The following is a 19,574-nucleotide window of genomic DNA, read 5'->3' as shown; positions in this document are numbered from 1 at the left end:
CTGACTATCTCAAACATCTACAGGATTTAAAAACACGGAGCCTGCTCCCAGTACAAGATTACACAACCACCAGACCAGACTGTTCTCACATCACACTTCAGCTAAATGGATTCTGTATCACCCATGTCAGGTTTGCAGCTGCCCCTGCAGCAAATATGCTGTGTGCACAGAAAAGTCAAATAATACTTGCCACTCTCTTCAAAGAAGTATCCATTTCTTGACATCGCTGCTGGTGGAGACTCTGGAGAAGACAGAAAAAAGTGAAACATGAGAATCATCAAGATGCTGAATGTCTTTACTTTACAGCACAAAGCCAGTTCCAAAATACTGCAGGCATCAGATTTTCCTGAATGTGGTAAATGCAACTTCTTGCTTATTGATGTTATAGTATTTACCAGAAGTTTCCTTTACAGCCACAGGCAGTACTTGAAAAAAGTCTCAGACATCCTGGGCTGGGACCACAAAAGAGCAAGGCTAAAGATCAGGACGAGTCTGATCATCTCAGGGATTTACCAAACCTCAACAAGTATGTCAGCAATTATACAAACTAAACATCTGAAAGGTTTTTATAAAAATACAAGCCATAACGAAGCCCAGGTTGTACCTTGTGCTCAGATAAAAAGAACCAGTTTAATTTAGAAAAAAAAACCCTCCATTTCGATGAAAATGGGAATTCACTCCCCATCCTGCTGCTCCTAATCATTAGGATATCCCCCAAACAGTGCTTGGCACTTGAAGATAAGCCCCAGAACCCTCCAGCCTTCCTTGGCCCACTTCCTGAGCTGGGATCCTGCAGCCAACACCATCTGCACCAGCAGGGTCCGGTAAGGAAGCCACAAATTGGAAATGATGCTGGGCAAGAGCGAATCCACACACACAGCAGCAGCAGGGATGTATCCCCATCATTTATTAGGGAACAGAGGTTTTGGTACTGAGTCAATTCTGCAATTCACTGCTGGCAAAGCAGGTATGGAACATTTCTTGGCGTGATAAGAGAGCACAGGAGCACCTGCTCTCAGGTGTGATCAAAGCCTGGTGCCCAAACCCAGCCTGGCTGTTCCAGATGATGACAAAAAGTGACAGCTCAGCCTGCATGGGCACAGGCAGCAGCTCCCCTGGACAGGTGCACAGCCCGTTTTACATGAGTAACAGAGCTCTTGATTTCAAGCCACGAGCAAGAGTCACCCAAGCAGCCCCTTGGAAACCTGGGGCTTGATGCTGCTTCTTCACACTCTTCTTCCCAGCCAAAACGCAATCAGAAAGAGGAATAGGTTTGCTCTGTCTTTCCCCACTTCATTAGGCTAATCAAACATTACCTACGCAAGCCTGGGATGAATTTGGGCCAACAAGGAAAGAGGTTTTGCCTGCCTTATTGTTCTACAGATTAGGCTTCCTGCTTTTCCTTTGAGGTATGACACTGTTTCCCCAAGACCCTTTCTGTGCTCCGTAACTTTTGGCTCCCAGGTTGCAGACTCTTTATTCCCATGTACAGTGCACCACGTTTTCAGGCCTCATAATTCCTGCTGCTCCCCCGGGAGCCTTTGTGCACGTGACGGATGCAAAGTCACGCCACTGACGGCAGCACCTCCCAGCCCTGTCACTTGTCACCCCTCAGACCTTCCAGTGCCGACAGGTTCCTGAAGGGATACCCTGATGGCCACGAGAAAAAGAGCCAGCACATAAACCAGAGGGCAATTCAAGTGTCTGGTCCAAGGGAGAAACACAATGTTCCAAAGTTCATCCCAGAACAATGGGCTGGAGGAACAAACGGCACCGAACTGTGGCCAAGGGGCACCCATTACACCAGTCAATTGTTTCCCTCCACCTGGAAGGGAAGGAGAAGATCCATCCAGATTGATTAGCATGTTAATGATCAAAGGAAAGTTTTTAAAGAGGCTCTTATTGTGCAATGATTGCATTTACGTATTTCAGGGAAACAAACAAAATACGCCTGGGCGGGTGGATTACCCAAGGAACCCACATTCCCACCAGGATGGTTTATCCATTTCTCACTCCTGTTATGGCTTCTGAGGGAGCCTGAAGGAACATGCTCATCCTTCACTGGGCAAAATGAGACCCTCTGCTCTTCCTTCAACTGAACACAGCTATTTCTGCAGGTTGACGCTGTCTAACGATCGGGAATTGTCTCGTTTCTTCCTCAGAAATTCCTTCCAACTGCAGCATTGCCTGGGTTGGCATCACACCTTTACGGGAGACTGGTTTGGTCTCTGCTTGGACCAGGCATGAAAAGGGCAAGGCTGGGGTGTTACAGCAGGCAGTGCCATTTCAATAGGTGCCACTGGTTCCTCTGAGTCACTAATGAGCCACAGTCCCCCCGGCAACATGCTCGGGTAATTATGGTGGAGGTGCTGTTTTTTTCAGATGAGTCATAAAACAGAGGTCTTAACCTTGTAATTAAAGATGCAATGGCACGTTTGGGGAAAAAAAAAAAAAAAAAAAAAAGAAAAAGAAAAAAAGTCAGGCGTTCACCCTACTATATCCTGGCAAAAACCCAGCCCTGGTAATTTGTCTTCTCCCAACATAATGCTGTCCCACAGCATCAACCCAATTCAGACTTCCAAACAGCCTTGTTGGCGCCTTTGGAAAAGCTGCTACATCCCCCACGGAAGGGGCACATTAACATCAGGAACCTGTGTGTGGTGTGCCCAGGAGGTAAAAGGTGATGGGTGTTTATACAAGCCCAGACACAGGCAGGGAGCCACGGGAGCAGCTGAAAGGTCAGGGATTAGCACAAGTGGAAGTAGGAAGGGTAAATTGGGGGCTACAGCATCTGCATCTCTGATGCATTACAGAATTCAACATTCACCTTTCTCACACAATAATTAGGGTTGGAAGGGATTTCTAAAGGCCTACTCCACCTTCCCTGCCATGGGAAGGGATATCTAACTGGATCAGGCTGCTCAGCACTCCAGCCAGCCTCATCTTGAACATTTCCCGGGATGGGGCATCCACTGAAATCTCTGGGCAACCTGGTCTGGTATCTCACCACCATCACTGCAAAAACATTATTCCTTACATCTAATCTAAACCTCTTTTCTTTTAAAACGATCACCCCTTGTCTTATCCCAACAAGGTTTTCTAAAAAAGTCTGTCCCCACCTTTCTTAAAGGCCCCCTTTAAGCACTAAAATGTCACAGTAAGATCACCCTAGAACCTTCTGCCACAGCTTTGGATAAATTAGGAGGAAACATCTTGAAATGAAGAGGACACCTCTTCTTCAGGTTGAACGACCCCAAGTTTTGAACTGAGCAGAACAAACCAGACAGTTCTCGGGGGGAGCCCAATTAATCTCTTTCCTCCTTACGCCCCAGTCCCTTTCTCCCCGCATTCCCCGATCAGGAGCGAGCATTCCTTATGCTGAGGGATGCTACCTAAGGACAAGGCCAGCTGGCTCGTGCTGAAGTGCAGGCTCAGGAGCAGCCAGCAAGACAAACACATCAGCAGGCTCCACCTGCTCCCCTCTCCCGGCGCTTACGGGATTTCACATCCAAGGTCTCGGCTCCTTGGCCGGGTTTTGCTGCGATGGGTTCGGGTTGCGCGGAGCTGACAGCAAGGCTGAGCCCGCTCTGCTCCAGCAGCCGCTGCCTGACGCACACACCAACCTTGCACTGCCTCTCCCCACCTCACCTTCCACTCCTGAAATTAAAAAGAGTTCAACCAAGGGCCAGTTATGAAACACCGCGGTGATCGATGCAATCGCTGGGCTTAGGGAAGCCCGGGCAGGAGTACAAGTCTCCAAATTCATTAGGCATCAACATGATAATGCTCCAGGGTTTGCCTGAAGTTGCAGCAGTGCTTCCATGAAGGATAAATCTTCCTCCAGCCTGCAAAGTGCAGGGGCTCAGGGGTTCCCCCTCTCTACACCCTCAGATCCACCAAGCCTGTTCTTTCACCCAGGTTTTCTTTCAAAGGCTTCAACAATTAAAGAAAAAAACGCAAGCAAGGAAATTTCAGCAAGACAAAGGCTTCTAGAGACAAAGCTGGAAAGCACTACCCCAAGGAGCAAAGATGCACAGCACAACTACTCATTCCTGTGCCTCTGCTGTCTCTCAGAGAGGTCCTGTCTCTCTCCAGACTCATTCTCACCCGTCATCTCCAAGGACAACCAGACTCTCCAACTGCTCTCCCTATCCAAAGGCAGAACAAGGTGCCACCTTCCAGAGTCTGCCCAAAACCACACGGTGCAGCTCTCTTTTGACAATTTAAGCCATGCTCTTCTTTTCTAAACGTTAATTTACTCCAGAAAATAACTTCCTACTGCCACCCCAACCTTATTCCCTGCAGGGACGTCTGTTAGATGAGACTAAATTGGAGAGGCACACGGTGTTACCACTTCTTTCCTTTCTCAAAAGGAAAATTTCTGAGCTTTCTGAGTGCTGAATTCAGAGGTGAAGAGCTGAAGCTCTGCAAAAGAGAAAACAAAGCTGCTTTTTCTAGACTCAAGGATACAGCTGAAGATTTCATGGCTAAGCCACTACCCTCTGAGCTGAGGCAACAGCAGCGACCCCCAGAGCCACCAAGGCAAAGGAATGTCTGAGAATCACAGACTGGTTTGAGCTGGGAGCTAAAAGACCATCCAGCCCAACACTGCCATGGACACCTTCCACCAGACCTACATATGACATTTATTTTTTTAGCTGATAGCAGAGTCAGGGTTGCTGCTGTTTAAGGTTTTTGGTTTTATGGAACAGCTGATCCACCACGGGAAGCACCAGACAAGAAGTGGGTATATTTCCTGATTTCTTACATTCTTATCATTTTTACATTTACATTTAACAACAAACCCCTGCCATGCCATCCTCCATTATTAAATTCCTGTGGGCACCGCGTCTCCGATCTAATAACCCATTTTGACTCTCTTGTTTTAAACTTAGCAGTAAGTTCTCTTGAGCCTTGCAATACTGGAGGATTATGAATAAAAACACATTCTCAGGATAGCTGGGTAACTCAATTACAATGTTCTGGTGCTGGCATCTTCCAAGTAAACAGCCCTCTGCAGCACAAGCCTTATATTGAAGTGAAACACAGCTCTGCAAAAGCTTTCTACAAATACTGCCACAGCCCTTGGCTTTTATGATTTCTCTCTGGTAAACCTTTAACAATTCTAGTGCCTTGATAGTGAATTGGAGTTTATTTTGAGACAACACCAGTTTGAAAGAGGTACTTGGGAAGAACATTTTTATTTACAGGCCCTTTAATATTGGCAGCTCTTGGGTTGTCTCTCGTGGGCAGCTCGTACATTTGGAAAATTTAGTTACCCCAAAAGTTCTGATCAGAAAACATCAAGTATCTTCTTATCTTTTACTCAGGATGCGCTCCAATATCCCAATTTCACGGAATGGTTTGGGCCAGAAGGGTCCTTAAAGACCATCTAGTTCCAACCCCCTATTCCAACATCTTCAACCCCCTCCAACCCCGTCTTGGACACTTCCAGGGATGGGGCAGCCACAGCTTCTTCAACAACTTCAATTTCCACCATTTTTTGCTGGAGCTCTGAGGACATTTCTGAGACTCACCAGCACATGCAATGTCCTGCCTCAAAGCTGATAAAGCAAAACACGACAGACTGCAAGCGAGAAGTTACCACAAAAATCACTTGTTTGTGCTGAAAAAGCCTTTAGACTTTGCCTATTTCCTCCCAGGAAGAATTTGCAATTATTGCATCATACTGAACTGCTCAGTCAGAGAATGACACAGAAATGGGAGGGATAACTGGAAAGAAACCTACTTCCCAGGAGACATGCAGGACTTTCTTTGCAGCAAGGTTTTGGCCACTTCCAGCTGACTCCAGGAGTTCATTGAATGCAAAATGAAGAATGTTACAGTTAAGTTGCACCCCCTCAAACTGATCCAGGGACAATCCCAGCTTGAACAAATTTATGGTCTCACCCAAGGCTTCAACCTGGTGGAAGATGATGCAGCTTCCCCCATCCAAAGCTCCCCAGTCCCAGTGTTCCATATTAAACTCTTATTAAATTCTTATTCTTTGCTCTCTCCACCCATGAATTAACATCCCAGGACAAGGGATCTGGAAGCTGCATTCAGGTTCCTGCAATTTGGAACAAGGGGAGAGTCACAATTTATGTGTTTTAAATACCCAATAACCAAATGGTGCTGCTCCCCTTCTCCACCCAAAGACAGCAGAAACCCAGACTTAAAAGAAAAATCACTCACACAGGAAAGATTACCTCAGGGGAAACCTGAGAGTTTAAATCTCAGGATTTAAACAGGAGAGGAGGAATTTTTTAATTATGTGGAGCATTGACTGAAATGGAGTTTAAAAATCTCAGTGTGCAGCAAGAGCTCAACTGAGGGAGGACGAGGAAGCCTTTGATAACACAACTGCATCACAGCAGAATAGGACAGGAGCTTGACAGGCAGCAGATCTGATCACAGATGAGATCATCAGCTCCAAATATGTCAATATTAAAGTTTTTCTCCAGCAGTCTCCCTTGTGCTCTTAAAACAAGAGATTCTGGGAGTTTTCAAGAAGAACCAAGCAGCACAGGCTCTTGGTGGAGACATTCCCTGCATATCATTTAAAACCACCCAAGTCAGCAAGAATTAAAGGACAGCAGCAAGCAAAAAGCTATTCTGCCTCAAGTTGCCACTTTTCATTTCTATCTACACCTTCAGCAGCTGATTCCTTCCCACAGCTCCACCTAATGCAGCTGGGAAAGCCTGGTGAAAGCAAAGCTCCTGCTGGCTCAGAGACTGGAATATGCCCCTGTGCTGCTGGTCTGGGCAATCACAATTGACAAGACAGGACAAGAACTGGAGATTTGACTTGTTTTTCTCCATCCCTAGAGAGGTGTGACCAAGAAAAAAAAAATAAAAATAGAAAGGAAAAAGATAATCACAGAAGTCAGGGTTTCCACACTGATCACTGTTATTCAAGGAAGTGTAAGATCAGTAAGGGATGCTTGGCAATACTTGGGCAGGAAAAGCGCTTGGTAAATGGTGCCCAAACACAGACCTTTCCCCAAAAAGCATCAATGAAGGCAAAGGAAAACATCAAAGACAAAATTCAAGAGGGCCAAAAAGACCTTTTGTAAGTCATTAAAACGGGAATATCCGCACTGGGAGTCCCAGGGAGTTTTTTCTTGAAGGGCTGAGTCAAGATCAACTAAAGGACTTTTTTTGGGCACAGCTTTACAGCCTCGCTCTCCTTTGTCAGAGCAGACATCCATCCATCCCCAGCAGAGCCTGAGGGGGATAATCCCTCTCTTCCCAAGGCACAGCAGAGCCCCATCCCTCCCCAGCTCATCCCTTCTCCAGCTCCGTGCCAGGGCTGCAGGGAAGAGCTCTGCAAGGACAGACCCAGCTCCATGGGCACCAGCTGTGCTGCTGCTCCCCCCCTGGTTCCACCCACCACAGATGTCAAAATATCTTCCCAACACAGCTCCCTGCAGCACCAGGAGAAGAGCAGAGAGTGCCCCACAGTGCAGCTGGTACCCACAGCGAGGGCAGCTCCCCTCTGTCTGCATCTGCTGCCCCTCGCCTTCCTCAGCTCATCCTCCTCCTCATGAGGCTGGGAGGAAAAACACAGCCCCTGAAGGAAGAAAAGGCACAGCACACCTGGAGATTTAACACAGGCAGCAGAAGGGTGCACCAGCAGGGGCTGGCATCGCTGGGAAGTGAAACAGGGATATTTACTGCAGACTTTTACCTAAATGGGTTGATTAAAACATCGTCTGCATGCAAATACCTACAAGAAATCAACTTAGGAGGTCCTGGAAACAGTTAAGGAGATAGCCATGCCCCAGAAAGATTTAAATCTACTCCAAAGCTCTTAACCCCAGTAAACTTTGGGAAGATGAATCTTTTGGATGCTGTTCAGAGCAGACACTGAGGAGGAAGGTGCTTTTAAGTAGCCCGGTTTGAGGGGAAATTATTGCTCCAGCCCAGAGACTCAGACCTGCAGGGACACAGGCTTTGCCCCCCTGATGTAAAAACATGTCCTCTAGCAAACCTTACAGGAAAGAATGTTTCTGTTAAATAATTGTTTAAAACTCTCTTTATGTTTAACATGTTCCTCCTGCCACAGGATTGCACTGATGTGTAGTTTATTCCCTTATCCGCCTACCAGAAGTATCCCCAAAGGATTTTCACCACTTCTTTGCCTCCCAGAAGGGTTTAATTTCCCCAGACCCCTGTTTTTACGACTCAGAGGTCTGGATTATCCAAACTAAACATCACATCCCTTGCAAATGTCCCATTTCTGTGATTTTTGGAGAACACAAACCAGTCCTCTGACATTTCCAGGGCTATCCCAAGTCACTTGGATATAAAGTTTTGCTCCATGGATCCATCTAAACAGTCTCCTCCATCAGAATGGGATGACATCCCAGTCCTGGTCCAGGCAGAAAACACAACCCTGTGGCTTTGAGGCTCAGCAGGTACTCAAGGCTCACATCATGGCTTGTACACAAGGACCTGGATATTCTTCTGAGGATGGAAATGGTGTGGGGAGGTTTTAAGTTATGCCACGGGTCACCGTGGTAAATGAAACCCCAGAACCAATTTTCACAGTGGCTGGCAGGGAAAATAAAGCATCATATTGAAGGGATAAAGCAGGAAACATCCTCCTGCCTGCTCCCTGCCAGGCAAACACACACCCACACACAGGCTCAGGGATCAGACGTGACTGTTTTCAAAGCCTTTTCCTCACTGCACTGAACAATTCCCCTCCTCAGCTTCCACCAGCTCACCCATTGCAATAAAACCAGCTAATAAAGAGTCACTGGGTGCAGCAGTGACAGCTCTCAGAGACCTCCCCCCGACCCAAAAAAAAAAACAAACAAAAAAAAAAACACCAATCCACAAAGGCTGTTTGGATTTAGCAGGAGCACCACGTTCTCCAGATTGACTCATCACAATTTAGCCCACCCAAACAATTAATATCCGAGGCTGCCTCCCAGAGGTGAGCTGCAAGAGGAAGCCACCCTGCACATCCAGAGCCATGCAGCTGCTTTCCCAACAGGATATCCACTCCTCATCCACTGGATTTCTTGGCCAGCATTTCACAGGTGAGCAGGACAATTTCAGCAGCAAGGCACCAGCAACAATTTGGGATTTGGCTGCTGGACTATTCTGGATATTCTCCCCTTTTTTCTTTCTTTTTTTGGTTGTTTTGTTGGGTTTTTTTACAGATTGAAGGGGGAGGTTTTGTTTTGTTGGAGCCTCTAAAAAAGTGATTTAAGACTTGCAAGGATTTCTTGCTTAAGTGCTACATGGAGAGGAGAGACAGCAAATACCTCCAGAGATCCCACAAGCTGGCAAAGGCCCAAGATCAGGCCAGTTGAGGCTCTTCAGTAGACTTTTCCTGAAACATTTAAATAATTTAGAAAGCATTAACTCTTACTGACAGCTTCTCAGGCAGCTCTTTCCCTTGCAGGGCCATATCAGAAGCCTCATCACTCTTAATCCAAAAGAAAAAGAGACACCGCAACAGCCCCAAACCTTGGTCAGGGTTGAAGATGGATTTTAAAAGATGCCTGAGATATTTTTCTCTGCTGAAATGCCTTCTTTTTACAGGCAGGTCTTCCAGAGGCCACCACCTGCCACTTATCTGCAGTGGCACTGTGTTAACCATGCAAAAATGGTTAAGAGACAGTCTAACAACATTTCACTGACTTGGGGCTATTCAGAGGGTGGGAGCTGCTCCCTGTAGGGGTTTAAATGTGGAAATACTGTAAAAATTAATCAGCAGGGAGGAGTAAATTGGTAAAAGGAATAAGCCTTTCTTGGGGGTTAAGTAGAAGAGATGCTGCAGCACCACCAGTCTCTCTCTGGAACATCCCTCCCTCCTCCTGGGTACCAGGGTCATGTTTTGGAACAAAGTGAATTTCTAGAAAGTTTTTTTCACCCCTGCTATCTTATCACCGCCAGAAATGAAAACAGCTGCTGAAAAGGCAGCAGTGGCTGAGCCAAGCTTTTATAGCAAAGTTGTTCCTGCACCCCTTCCCACCACCACCCCCCAAAATGGAAGATATTGAACCCAGAAAACCAGAAGTTAGGCCAAACCCAAGGTCTGTAGTGGGAGCAGAAGCAGAGCACTGAACCCAGCCACCTGATCACCAAACACATTTGCAGTTGTGCTTCTCATCAAGACTCAGAAAGGAAAATCTCCCTCTGCCACGAAAAGCAAGAGCAGCCCAAAGGATACCCAAATGGAGCTGCACTCTGCAGCCTCATCCATCCCCCCAGAAACGGGGTCTGCAATTCCCACCAGGCTCAGCAGAATAACACAAACCACCCCATGCAGTTTCCCATGTTTAGGAGCCATAAAACAACATCAGTGACAACAACAACAACCACACAGGTGGGGGGAGAGGCAGCAGCACCAGATCCCATTTTCCTGTCCATCATCAATCCAAAATTAAAATGCCCCAGTCCAGTGATGAAATAACTGCAGCTGACACGCCGTGAGATAATGTTATTCATTAGGATGTTGTTTATGGTTCATCTACAAGGCTTCCACGGCTACAGCACCAGGGATGATGTTTGGGAGCATTTTAGACACACTACATCCATGATTTTGTCTCCACTCAGCACTGCACTTCCCCCAAGTGAAACAGCTCTGTGTAAAGCTCACTGACAGGCTGGGAGGATGTTTTGCCATTAATTAAGAGAAAAACCAGAACAGAGAAGCTCTTCAGCACTCATCTCCCCATGCATACCTTGAAACTAAATTCAAACCCCGACAGCCAGCACTCTGGTTAATTTAAATGGAATTCAAAAGGCATTCTCCATCCTTAAACACAGAGACATCCAGCACAGGCAATAGATATCATCACTAAGCAGAGCAAAGCCCATGGAAAATACATCAAGCACTGCCTTACTTTAGTGAATTAAATAATTCAAAAGCTGGCAGAGCTGCTTTTTTAGATTTCCTGACCAAATGCATCACCCAGCAACAGCAGCACTTCAGTTTGGGGGGTGGTTTTAAGCCCACAACTTACCTGCACTACTTCTTCAAGACAGAGATGCCTCTGCTCCCCTCAGGGCTGCTCCCCCCGAGCCACCAGCACTTGTCCCCAAAGGCCACTCGCTCAGGTGGCCGAGGCAGCGCCGGCTCCTGCTTTTTCACTGGCTCCAATATTAATCCATCCAGAGCATCTTTGTCCCTCACTTCCAATTGGCGAGCGGCGGATGGGTGGAGTGAGAGCGCGACCCATTAGCTCCCAGATGGACACCTCCAGCCCAGCTCTGCCAACCCCACACCTGGGCAGCACCTCTGCACATGCCACCACTGCCCCAGCCAAGGCTTTGGGTTGTCTCCTCCTCCAGCCACCCAGATCCCACCGCCTCTCGGAGCTGTTTGCCTCCAAGAGCAAAAATAGAGTAGTTAAAGCGACCCGGCGCTCCGGAGCCGGAGAGTTTTGCTGGATGCAGGATGGAGAAAGCTCCTGTGCCTCCTTAAAAAAGAAAAAAAAAAAAAGCTCTGTGCCAGCCAGGCTCAGCTGAAGTGAGAAGATGCTGTACCTTACAGAGAGAAGTACAGGGAAAGCCAGAGGATGAAAAAAAAAGGAGGAGGGAGGGGGGGAAACCTGCTGTTGAGAGGGAGATAGAGCAAATTCCTTAAAGATACAGCTGCCGTGCCCCGGGGTTTCACCCAGCTCAGCTGCACGGCAGCAAGCAGTGAAAGGGTTAATGCATGCATGCAGTGGAATGAGAAACAGGGCAGCAAGTCTGTGCTCCAGCAGCAAGTTGCAGAATTTAAAGCTGAAAGACCTCACCTCATCCGAGGGGACTTAAACCCCAGGCTGTGTGCCCAGTGCTGGACCATGAGGTGCCTAAAAAGCTTTAGAGGGAAGATGCCACATCCTCTCCTCCTGCTCCAGCCTATTCCACACTGCTTCACTTTCCTTACAATTCGAGATTTTCAGCACAATAAGCCAAGTCTCCCCCAGCTGGATAGTTAAAGCCCAGAGGAATGGTCTAAGCTGGCCAAACAAACAAACAAACAAACAAACAAAAAAAAAAACCAAAAAAAAAACCAAACTCCCCAAAGCAGCATCAACTCAGCCTTAGAAAAGGCAGAACCCTAAAAGAATAAGACAGAAATAAACAGCGAATTATCCAAATGCTGGCAAGGCTGGGTCACTCCCCCACTACAGTAACTCTTGACAATCACTGGGACTTCAGTAAAAAAATTCCCAGTGACGATATTTACCAGGAGGCAGCAAACACTTCCCAGAGCAAGACAAGGGGAGGCAGCACCCAGCTGGGGAAGGGGCACCCTTTTAGCCCCCATCCCCAGGCTCTGCCACAGGCTCGTTTCCACTGCACAGAACCACAGGCAGTGCGTGTTTTTAAACACCTCCCACGCATTTTCTCTGCTGAGACTGCTCAGCCAGTCTCCTCCATTTTTTTTTTTTTTTTTTTTTTTTTAGTTTTTATTTTCTTGCCGTGCCACCTGACGAGCTTTTCCAGGTAAAGCACATCACGGACTGGCAATAAGATGCTAAGGAAGTGGAGGGTGGTTCAGAAGGTGTTTGAGGGTGGAAGAGACCCCTGGAGGTCTCCAGTCCCATTCCTTGCTCCACCTCTAAAGAGAAATCAGGACAACACCTCACCGAGCCAGACATCTTCCCCACAAAAAAGTTTTATAAGAAGTTGAGACTCCCATCCTTAGGATCAGCACTTAAGAGAGCTCAGCAGGATTCACCAAGCTCCCCATATTACATTAAAGCAAGATTTGAACCAAGCTGAAATTTTTAAGGTAATTCCTCACAGTGAGACAAACCTGCATTAGAACATCTTCAAACCTTCCTCTATCCCCACACCTGATACCTTCACTAACAGTTTAGAGGACACCTGACAGCATCACAACCCTAAAGGTGAACCGAGCCCGCTGAGCCTCCAGCAGGTATTTCAGGTTTCACACAGCGCCGGATTCATTTCAGCAAGTGAACAAGCATAGGAAACAAAAGACTGGCTCAGATCACTTTCTATTTTTAATTTTTTCCACGCTGAGGTTGTTTATCAGCTCTCCCTGGGTGCAGCAGGGACCAGGGCTGCTCTTTGGTGGAGATGCCAACAGCCAAGCTGTGAGATCAGGAGAGGTCCCAGAGCATCACCACAACCACACCAACCCATCCTCCAGGTCCCACCTGCGCTGCCTCCCTCTTCACCACCACCTCCAGAACCTCCTCAAACCCCACTGGCCTCCTCCGCTGCCCTGTCCCAACCCTTCCAAGCCCTGCTCACGCACCATCCACCGGCCTGCTCCACCTCTGAGGCACCAAACGCTGCGGCCACGGGGCCAAATCCTGGGAAGGGCCGGCGCTGGCCCCGAACTGGCCGTAGGGCGAGCGGAGAAAGGTGAGCCGGGGGTAGCAGAAGGACGCCGGCTCCATCAGGACGGAGAAGAGAGGAGAGCCAGGTACGAAGCAAACCGCGTCTCCCTTCGCCTCCTGCAGCGCGTACTGTTGGGACATGCAGTCTCAGAGCCTTCTCCCAGAGAAGTTCTTTTTTTTTCCCCCCAAAGGATTATTTAGTGAAGAAAAAAAAAAGAAGAGTAATAAAAGAAACCCCAAAGACGGAGGAGCAGCCCCGCTGCTGCTGTCAGAGCCCAGCAGAGCACACTGGCAAAGCAGCGTCTCCAGCCTGTATTTAAACGCCCCTCTCAGAAAGCAGAGATGCAGCACAGGAAGAGACAAATTCCAGCTCTGCGTCGGGCTGATAAGCCAGGTTTATAATATTCAAGAAGTATTGGCATTACTACAGTTCCTCCCCCCACCCCACCACCTCCTCCCGCAACGAATATCTTGTGCAGGAGCTTGTTGTGCACAATAAGCAAAAAAAAATAAAAGAAAGCCCGATCCCTAAAAAAAAAAATAAAAAAAATAGAAAAATCAGCCTGTTCCGGTGGGAACAGCCAACATGTTGAATAAAACAAACACACGCGTGTTAAACCCTGGGGACGCAATTAGGCTCAGAGCAGGGGGAAGAGGCGTTTAACTCCTGGAAAAGGAGATGGCAGCGGGCGAGAGGAAAAAGGAGAATAAACCTGGCGCCTCACGCCGCGTCCCGTGGGGTGGCTTGTCCCAGAGGTGAGCCCAGGTGGGCACTGCAGGGTGCCAGCACCTGCCCCAACACCAGGAGGAGAGGAAGGTCACCTCATCCTCCTCCCAAGTTGCCCTGTCCTCCTAATTTCCACTCCTGAGCCCCTCTCAGTGGCTAACACCCAGCAAGAACTCCGTCTCCACTGTTTGCCCAAGCTGAACGCCTTGAGACAAAGGCTGCCCAGTTCTGAGCACAGACCAGCTGAGATCTTCTCTCCACCAGCTTCCAATCTCAGTTCTCCACACCACAGGCCCCATCAGCACTGCTGGCAACCATCCCACCACAACCCCACCAGCCTTTCTCCTGCCACTTCCATCAGGTCCTTCAAACCTGGGGAACTCCAAAGCACATGTGGGGAAGAAAAGTCCTCACCCAACACCAGCCTGAAGTGTAATCCACTCCCGTGGCTTGGTTTTCATGCTTTTCCCCCCATGTTCTCACACTTCCTTGGCAAATGTCTGAGGATTGACACTACCCTTGCCTCTGCTCCCTACCCAAATCACAGCCCCACTGGCTCATCAGCGCTCGCAGAACCTCCTTCAGCACCAGAGGCAGAGTGAAGCCCTCAGTCCTGCTGGTTTTAATTGGGAGTCAGAGCCAGGGATGAATTTAGAAATAGGGAGTAGAAAAACCCACGGAGTTATGAGTGACAGCAAAGCCCTTTGATATCACAGCCAGCACCGGCAGATGCAGGAGCCCACAGCGCTGTGCTCTGGGCCAGCGTGTCACCGTGCTCTGCAGAGAGCCTTTCTGGGGAGCTCAGCCCAGATCAGAGTTAGGAACTTGTATTTCCAATAAAAAAAAAGAGGAAAAAAAAAAATAAAACGAGATTTTCAGCATCACCAGGTCCCAGCACAAACTCCCGAAGGAGCTGCTCTGCAAACTTCACAATCACACAACACTGCTCAGACTCAAGTAAGGATGAACTTTGAGAAGTTGCCTCGGCATTCCCGGTTTTTAACCACCCAGCTTGGATGGTAACAGCAAGGTAGCTGAGATTTAACCTGTGCTGGATGTCTTGGCAAGGATTTGCATATTCAGAGGGCAGATAACAGCTCCACGATGATGAGTTATTAAAGAGTCCTGAGCTTTGTTTACTCCCACGGCAATCCTACACAAGGAACCAGGACTTCTCCAGAAGTGGGTTCACCTTAGGAGGAGGTAACTCAGCCTACTGCAACAGAAAGGTTCCTGTGGCTTCCCAGAAACACCTGGATCACAGCAAAATATTAGAATTACTAAAAAAACACCCAAACAAGCAGCTTTCCCTGAATAATGTGATTTAACACCTGTCCTCAGGCATAAAGGACCTATGCAGAGCATCAGTGCAGTTCTGCCAGGACAGAATTGGAGGTTTTAGTCTTTTACAGGCAAATAAAATGGCACCAGGCTAAGCTGAGTAATTCCAGACTAAAATCCAACTTTGATACTAAAGCCTGACCTTGAGCCTAACTCTTACCTCTGCTGCCTCCTGCAAGGAAGATCAAACCAAACAACAAACAAGCGAATTGAACAGCACCAGGCTAAGTCTGATAATTCTGGATTAAATTCCAATTCTGTAGCTAAAATCTGACCCTAACTCTTACCTCAGCTCCCTTCTGCTGAAATATCCAACTTCTCACTGACACTTTCCTTTAAGCCAAGGCAGAAAGCTTCCCTTGCGGATCCTTTCCCTTTGAAACCCAAGACATCTTTGTTTTCACACTGACTCAACACAAAAATAAAGCTTGTTTTAATAAATGTTTACAGCCTCAAATGATTTACTACAGCTTTACTAGAAGTCAAGCCACTCTGTGCTTACACACAGATATCTTATGCCACCGGGTGGGTCGAGCGAGGGCTCCAGTTAAAAAACCCCAACCCTCCCTTTTTATCTGCATTTATTTAAACAAGCTGAAGCATTCAAACTGCCAAAGAACAACAGGAGAGCCGGAGGGGAACTTCCTCTGCGGTCCATCATTCTTACGGAGCACCAACTGTACAAAAGCCACAGATATTTCAAAACGGGAGGGCTCTGGCTGAGATGGATTAGCCAACAAATCCCGATTATAGCCGGGAAGCGGCGACGCGCGGCTCGCAGGAGGGGTAGCAATGACTGAGGTTGCTGTGCAGACAGGATTCAAAGTGTTGCATCGCTGTTCCAAGCCTCCCAAAAAAACCCCCAAAAAGCAGCCACAAACCCAACAACAGTAACCCAGGTGAGGCACAGCTGGATTTTCTCAATCCTGGCTCAAGCGGTTTATCCCGTGCTCCGGCACTTGAGGGGCAGGCATTTGGCAGAGGAGGGACAAGGCTGCGTTCACACCTAGAGACAATCCAGGAGGAATCCTGCGAACACTGAAACGGCTCGGGGGAAAGGGGAAAATTCCCTGCGGATTCTCCACGTGCAAATCCACATGGAGAAGCTGTGGCTACCTCTGGATCCCTGGAAGTGTCCAAGGCCAGGCTGGACCGGGCTTGGAGCACCCTGGGATGGTGGAAAGTGTCCCTGCCCCTGGCAGGGGTGGAATGAGGTGAACTTTATGGTCTTCCCAACCCAAACCATTCCATGATTTTCTGTTCCGTGACACCGCCAGGTCTCAAGAACTTCAAGGCAGACACTAAAAAGCAGCAGAGCAAAGCTCTAAGGCAGAATAAATAAAAACTTTTCCATTAAACTGGAGCGGGGAAAAGCTCTGGAGGCACAAATCCTCTCCGGGCACTGATCCTCAAGAGAGGTCCGGGGACAGCACGGGTGACAAAGCTGCTGTGCCACCTACAGTCACTTGTGGTCCAGCACAGAAGCCCCTGTGGCACCCAGAACTGCCGCGGCCATGCCGCTGAAGGAAGCGCTTCCTTTGCAGCGGGGAAACACCGCAAAAATAACTCCGAGAGTTCACCCGAAATCACAAAGCGAACTCCCAAGTGCATTTAAACCCCTCCTCCCCCCCGCGTTTCAATTGAACTCCTTGCTGGGGGTCTTTCCCTGCACGCACAGCTGTCCCAACTCTTCACATTTAAAGTTTCGCTTTTTCTACTTTTCTTTTTTTTTTTTCTTTTCCCCTTCTTTTTATTGCGGTTTTTTTGCACCGACACTAAGTCAGGCAACTTCATCCGCAGGCAGCAGAGCGGAGCTGAGCAGCACACCGTGCCCTCCTCCCCATGCTGGGTGCAAACAAGTAAAAACGGGGCATAAAAAACACCCCAGGAACAGCCGGACCCAAAGTTTTCCATCGCTCCTTTTTCCCACCGCATCCCCGGGGATGGAATATCCTGCTCAACTTTGGGGGTGTCACCACCTCCCCCGCAGATTTACCAACAGAAAAAAAAATTAAATATAAAAAAGAGAGGTTTTTTCTCTCTCTCTCCCCCGCGCCGCCCCGATCCCAAGAGGGAAAATCAGGACCCGTCCCCTCCAAGCCCACCGCATCCCCTGCGCCGATACAACAAGCAGGAGCCGGGGTGCCAAGCGGGGTGGCATGGGGACACCCCGGTCCCCCCAGAGCCCCCCCAGAGCCCCCGTGTCCCCTCACCGCAGGGCTGGAGGTGGAAGAGCCGCCGGGCTGCCATGGCCGTGCCGCTCACCCCGTCCTCACCATCGCCGCGCCTTCGCCTTCCCCGCGCCCGCCGCCGGCGGGGGAGGGGGGCAGAGACTTCGCTCGTTATTAACCACCCCCCTCGGTCAAAATAAATAATTATAAAAAAAATTAAAATAGAGATAACTCGGTTTTCATACACCCCCCTGCGCGTTCCTCCTCGCCCCCCCTCCTCCCCGCACAGGCGTCAATTTAAAAATAATAATTAAAAAAATAATAATAATAAATAATAATTGCTGGAGAAAGTCCCGAGTGAGGAGCGCGGCTGGAAGGGGAAGGGACAGGCGGTGTCACACCCGGCCGGGTCCTAAAGCCCGCCCGCGGTCCCGGCGGGGACAGCGACACAGCCCAGGCAGTTCTGCCCCGCAGAACCCTCCTCGGGGACTCTGTGGAGTTTTTTATATAATATATTGATCATTATTAAAGATCATCCAGTGCCACCCCTGCCATGAGCAGAGACACTTTCCACTAGCCCAGGTTGCTCCAATCACTGTCCAACCTGGCCTTGGACACTTCTACAGTGTTCCACAGCTTCTCTGGGCACTCTGTGTCAGGGCCTCACCACCCTCTTTCTTACTGAAAGAATTGCTCCTAATACTAATTCATATCCATATTGACGTTTATCCTTCAGGTTAAAAACATCCCACCTTGTTCCAGCACAACAGGCCCTGGATTGAGGCTCTTCCCTTCAATGAAAAATTAAATCTGTATTCATTTTTGCAGGGATCCAGGCTGCTGGAATCATTAGCAGGGGAGATGATGTTCATAACTTCAGAGCAGGGGAAAAGCACAGCACTGAGAAATCTTGCTTTTCCCATCATGGACACCATGGAGTCACATCATCCAGACCGGTTTTCTCTGGCACTTCAAAATTCCTCTGAAATAGCCTGGCACAGGCACTTTTGAGTCAAAATAAATCCCTGGGGCACAGCACAGCGAGGCAGCTTGAGGTTCTTTACCAAACCAAGCAGCAATGACAAAGTTTGAAAAGCAGCCGCAGAAAAAAGCAACCTGCAGCCTTTGCTTTAAGGAAAAAACAGGCACATTTAAGTTCTTATACCATAAAGACTGGACTGTTTTGTTTCTCTATCTTCTGATTTTTCTTTCCTCAGCAGGGTCTCAATGGATCCAACTACAGCAATTTGGGAATCCTGGAATGGTTTGGGTTAGAAGTGTCCTTAAAGACCAGCCAGAGCCACCCCACCTGCCATGGGCAGGGACACCTTCCACCAGCCCAGGCTGCTCCAAGCCCCTGGAGCCTTGGACACTTCCAGAGATCCAGGGGCAGGCATAAGATTTGGATATTTGGAAATGGGTGGTGAAGAAGGTTTAATAAAATCTTACTGACATCTTGACTTTTGTTTGCTACAGATCTTGGCATAAAGGCAGCATGTCCTGAGTGAACCTTCCCCGTCCTCTAAATCAACAAACCACATCCAGGGAAAAAAAAACCCAAAGCACCCAGGAAAGCATTTGACATAATTTTAACTGAGGTGAGAAACTCTCTGCCAAAAGTTGAAGGTTAAAGCTATTACTCCAACATTATTTCCATACTAAATCCAAAACACAGCACTTTACCTGCTCCTGAGGAAGAAAAAATCAACTCTATCCCAGCCAAAACAAGGACATCACCCAAAAAGAGAGGAAAAAAAAGCAGGGGGAGGGATTTGGTTTTAATCCAGTTGTGTTGGTTTGGAAGATGCATTTATTGTGGAAGTGAATCCTTGTTTGGATGGCTTAAACTGTACATGTTGAACACAAGATTTAATGTGCACATGTTGAGCACGTGGCAGCTGCACCAGGTGAGTGAGAGCTCAGTGTCCCCCACCATCACCTTGCCAGCTCCTCCTGGAAGAGGATAACCAGGAGGGACTGTGGAATATACCAGAGCATGCAGGGACAGCT

The 19,574-nt window shown here is 48.3% G+C and overlaps 1 protein-coding gene across 7 annotated transcripts in view; it reads right to left on the bottom strand.

The window, feature by feature from the left end:
• SLC4A11 (solute carrier family 4 member 11) overlaps nt 1–19,574 on the bottom strand; it is a 134,023-nt gene that overhangs the window by 75,151 nt on the left and 39,298 nt on the right. For 2 of the 7 annotated variants that reach the window (XM_005518072.3, XM_014262468.2), the window contains exons 1-2: nt 13,241–13,675; nt 191–241 (exon numbers count right to left, since the gene is read on the bottom strand). In XM_005518072.3, the coding sequence (XP_005518129.2) occupies nt 191–241; nt 13,241–13,466 (277 nt within the window). In that variant the 5' untranslated portion in view covers nt 13,467–13,675. Of the gene's footprint in view, nt 1–190; nt 242–10,985; nt 11,390–13,240; nt 13,676–17,606; nt 17,773–19,574 lie in introns of those variants that run through there. The other 5 variants (XM_088057127.1, XM_014262472.2, XM_088057126.1 and 2 more) reach the window with 5 other exon arrangements.

Source organism: Pseudopodoces humilis, chromosome 6, assembly GCF_049639895.1.
Source record: "Pseudopodoces humilis isolate 2021_Gansu_Grassland_sample_001 chromosome 6, ASM4963989v1, whole genome shotgun sequence".
In the NCBI taxonomy this organism is placed as follows: domain Eukaryota; kingdom Metazoa; phylum Chordata; class Aves; order Passeriformes; family Paridae; genus Pseudopodoces; species Pseudopodoces humilis.
Note: the sequence above shows the minus strand (reverse complement) of the source record. Positions and strands in the feature narration are given on the sequence as shown.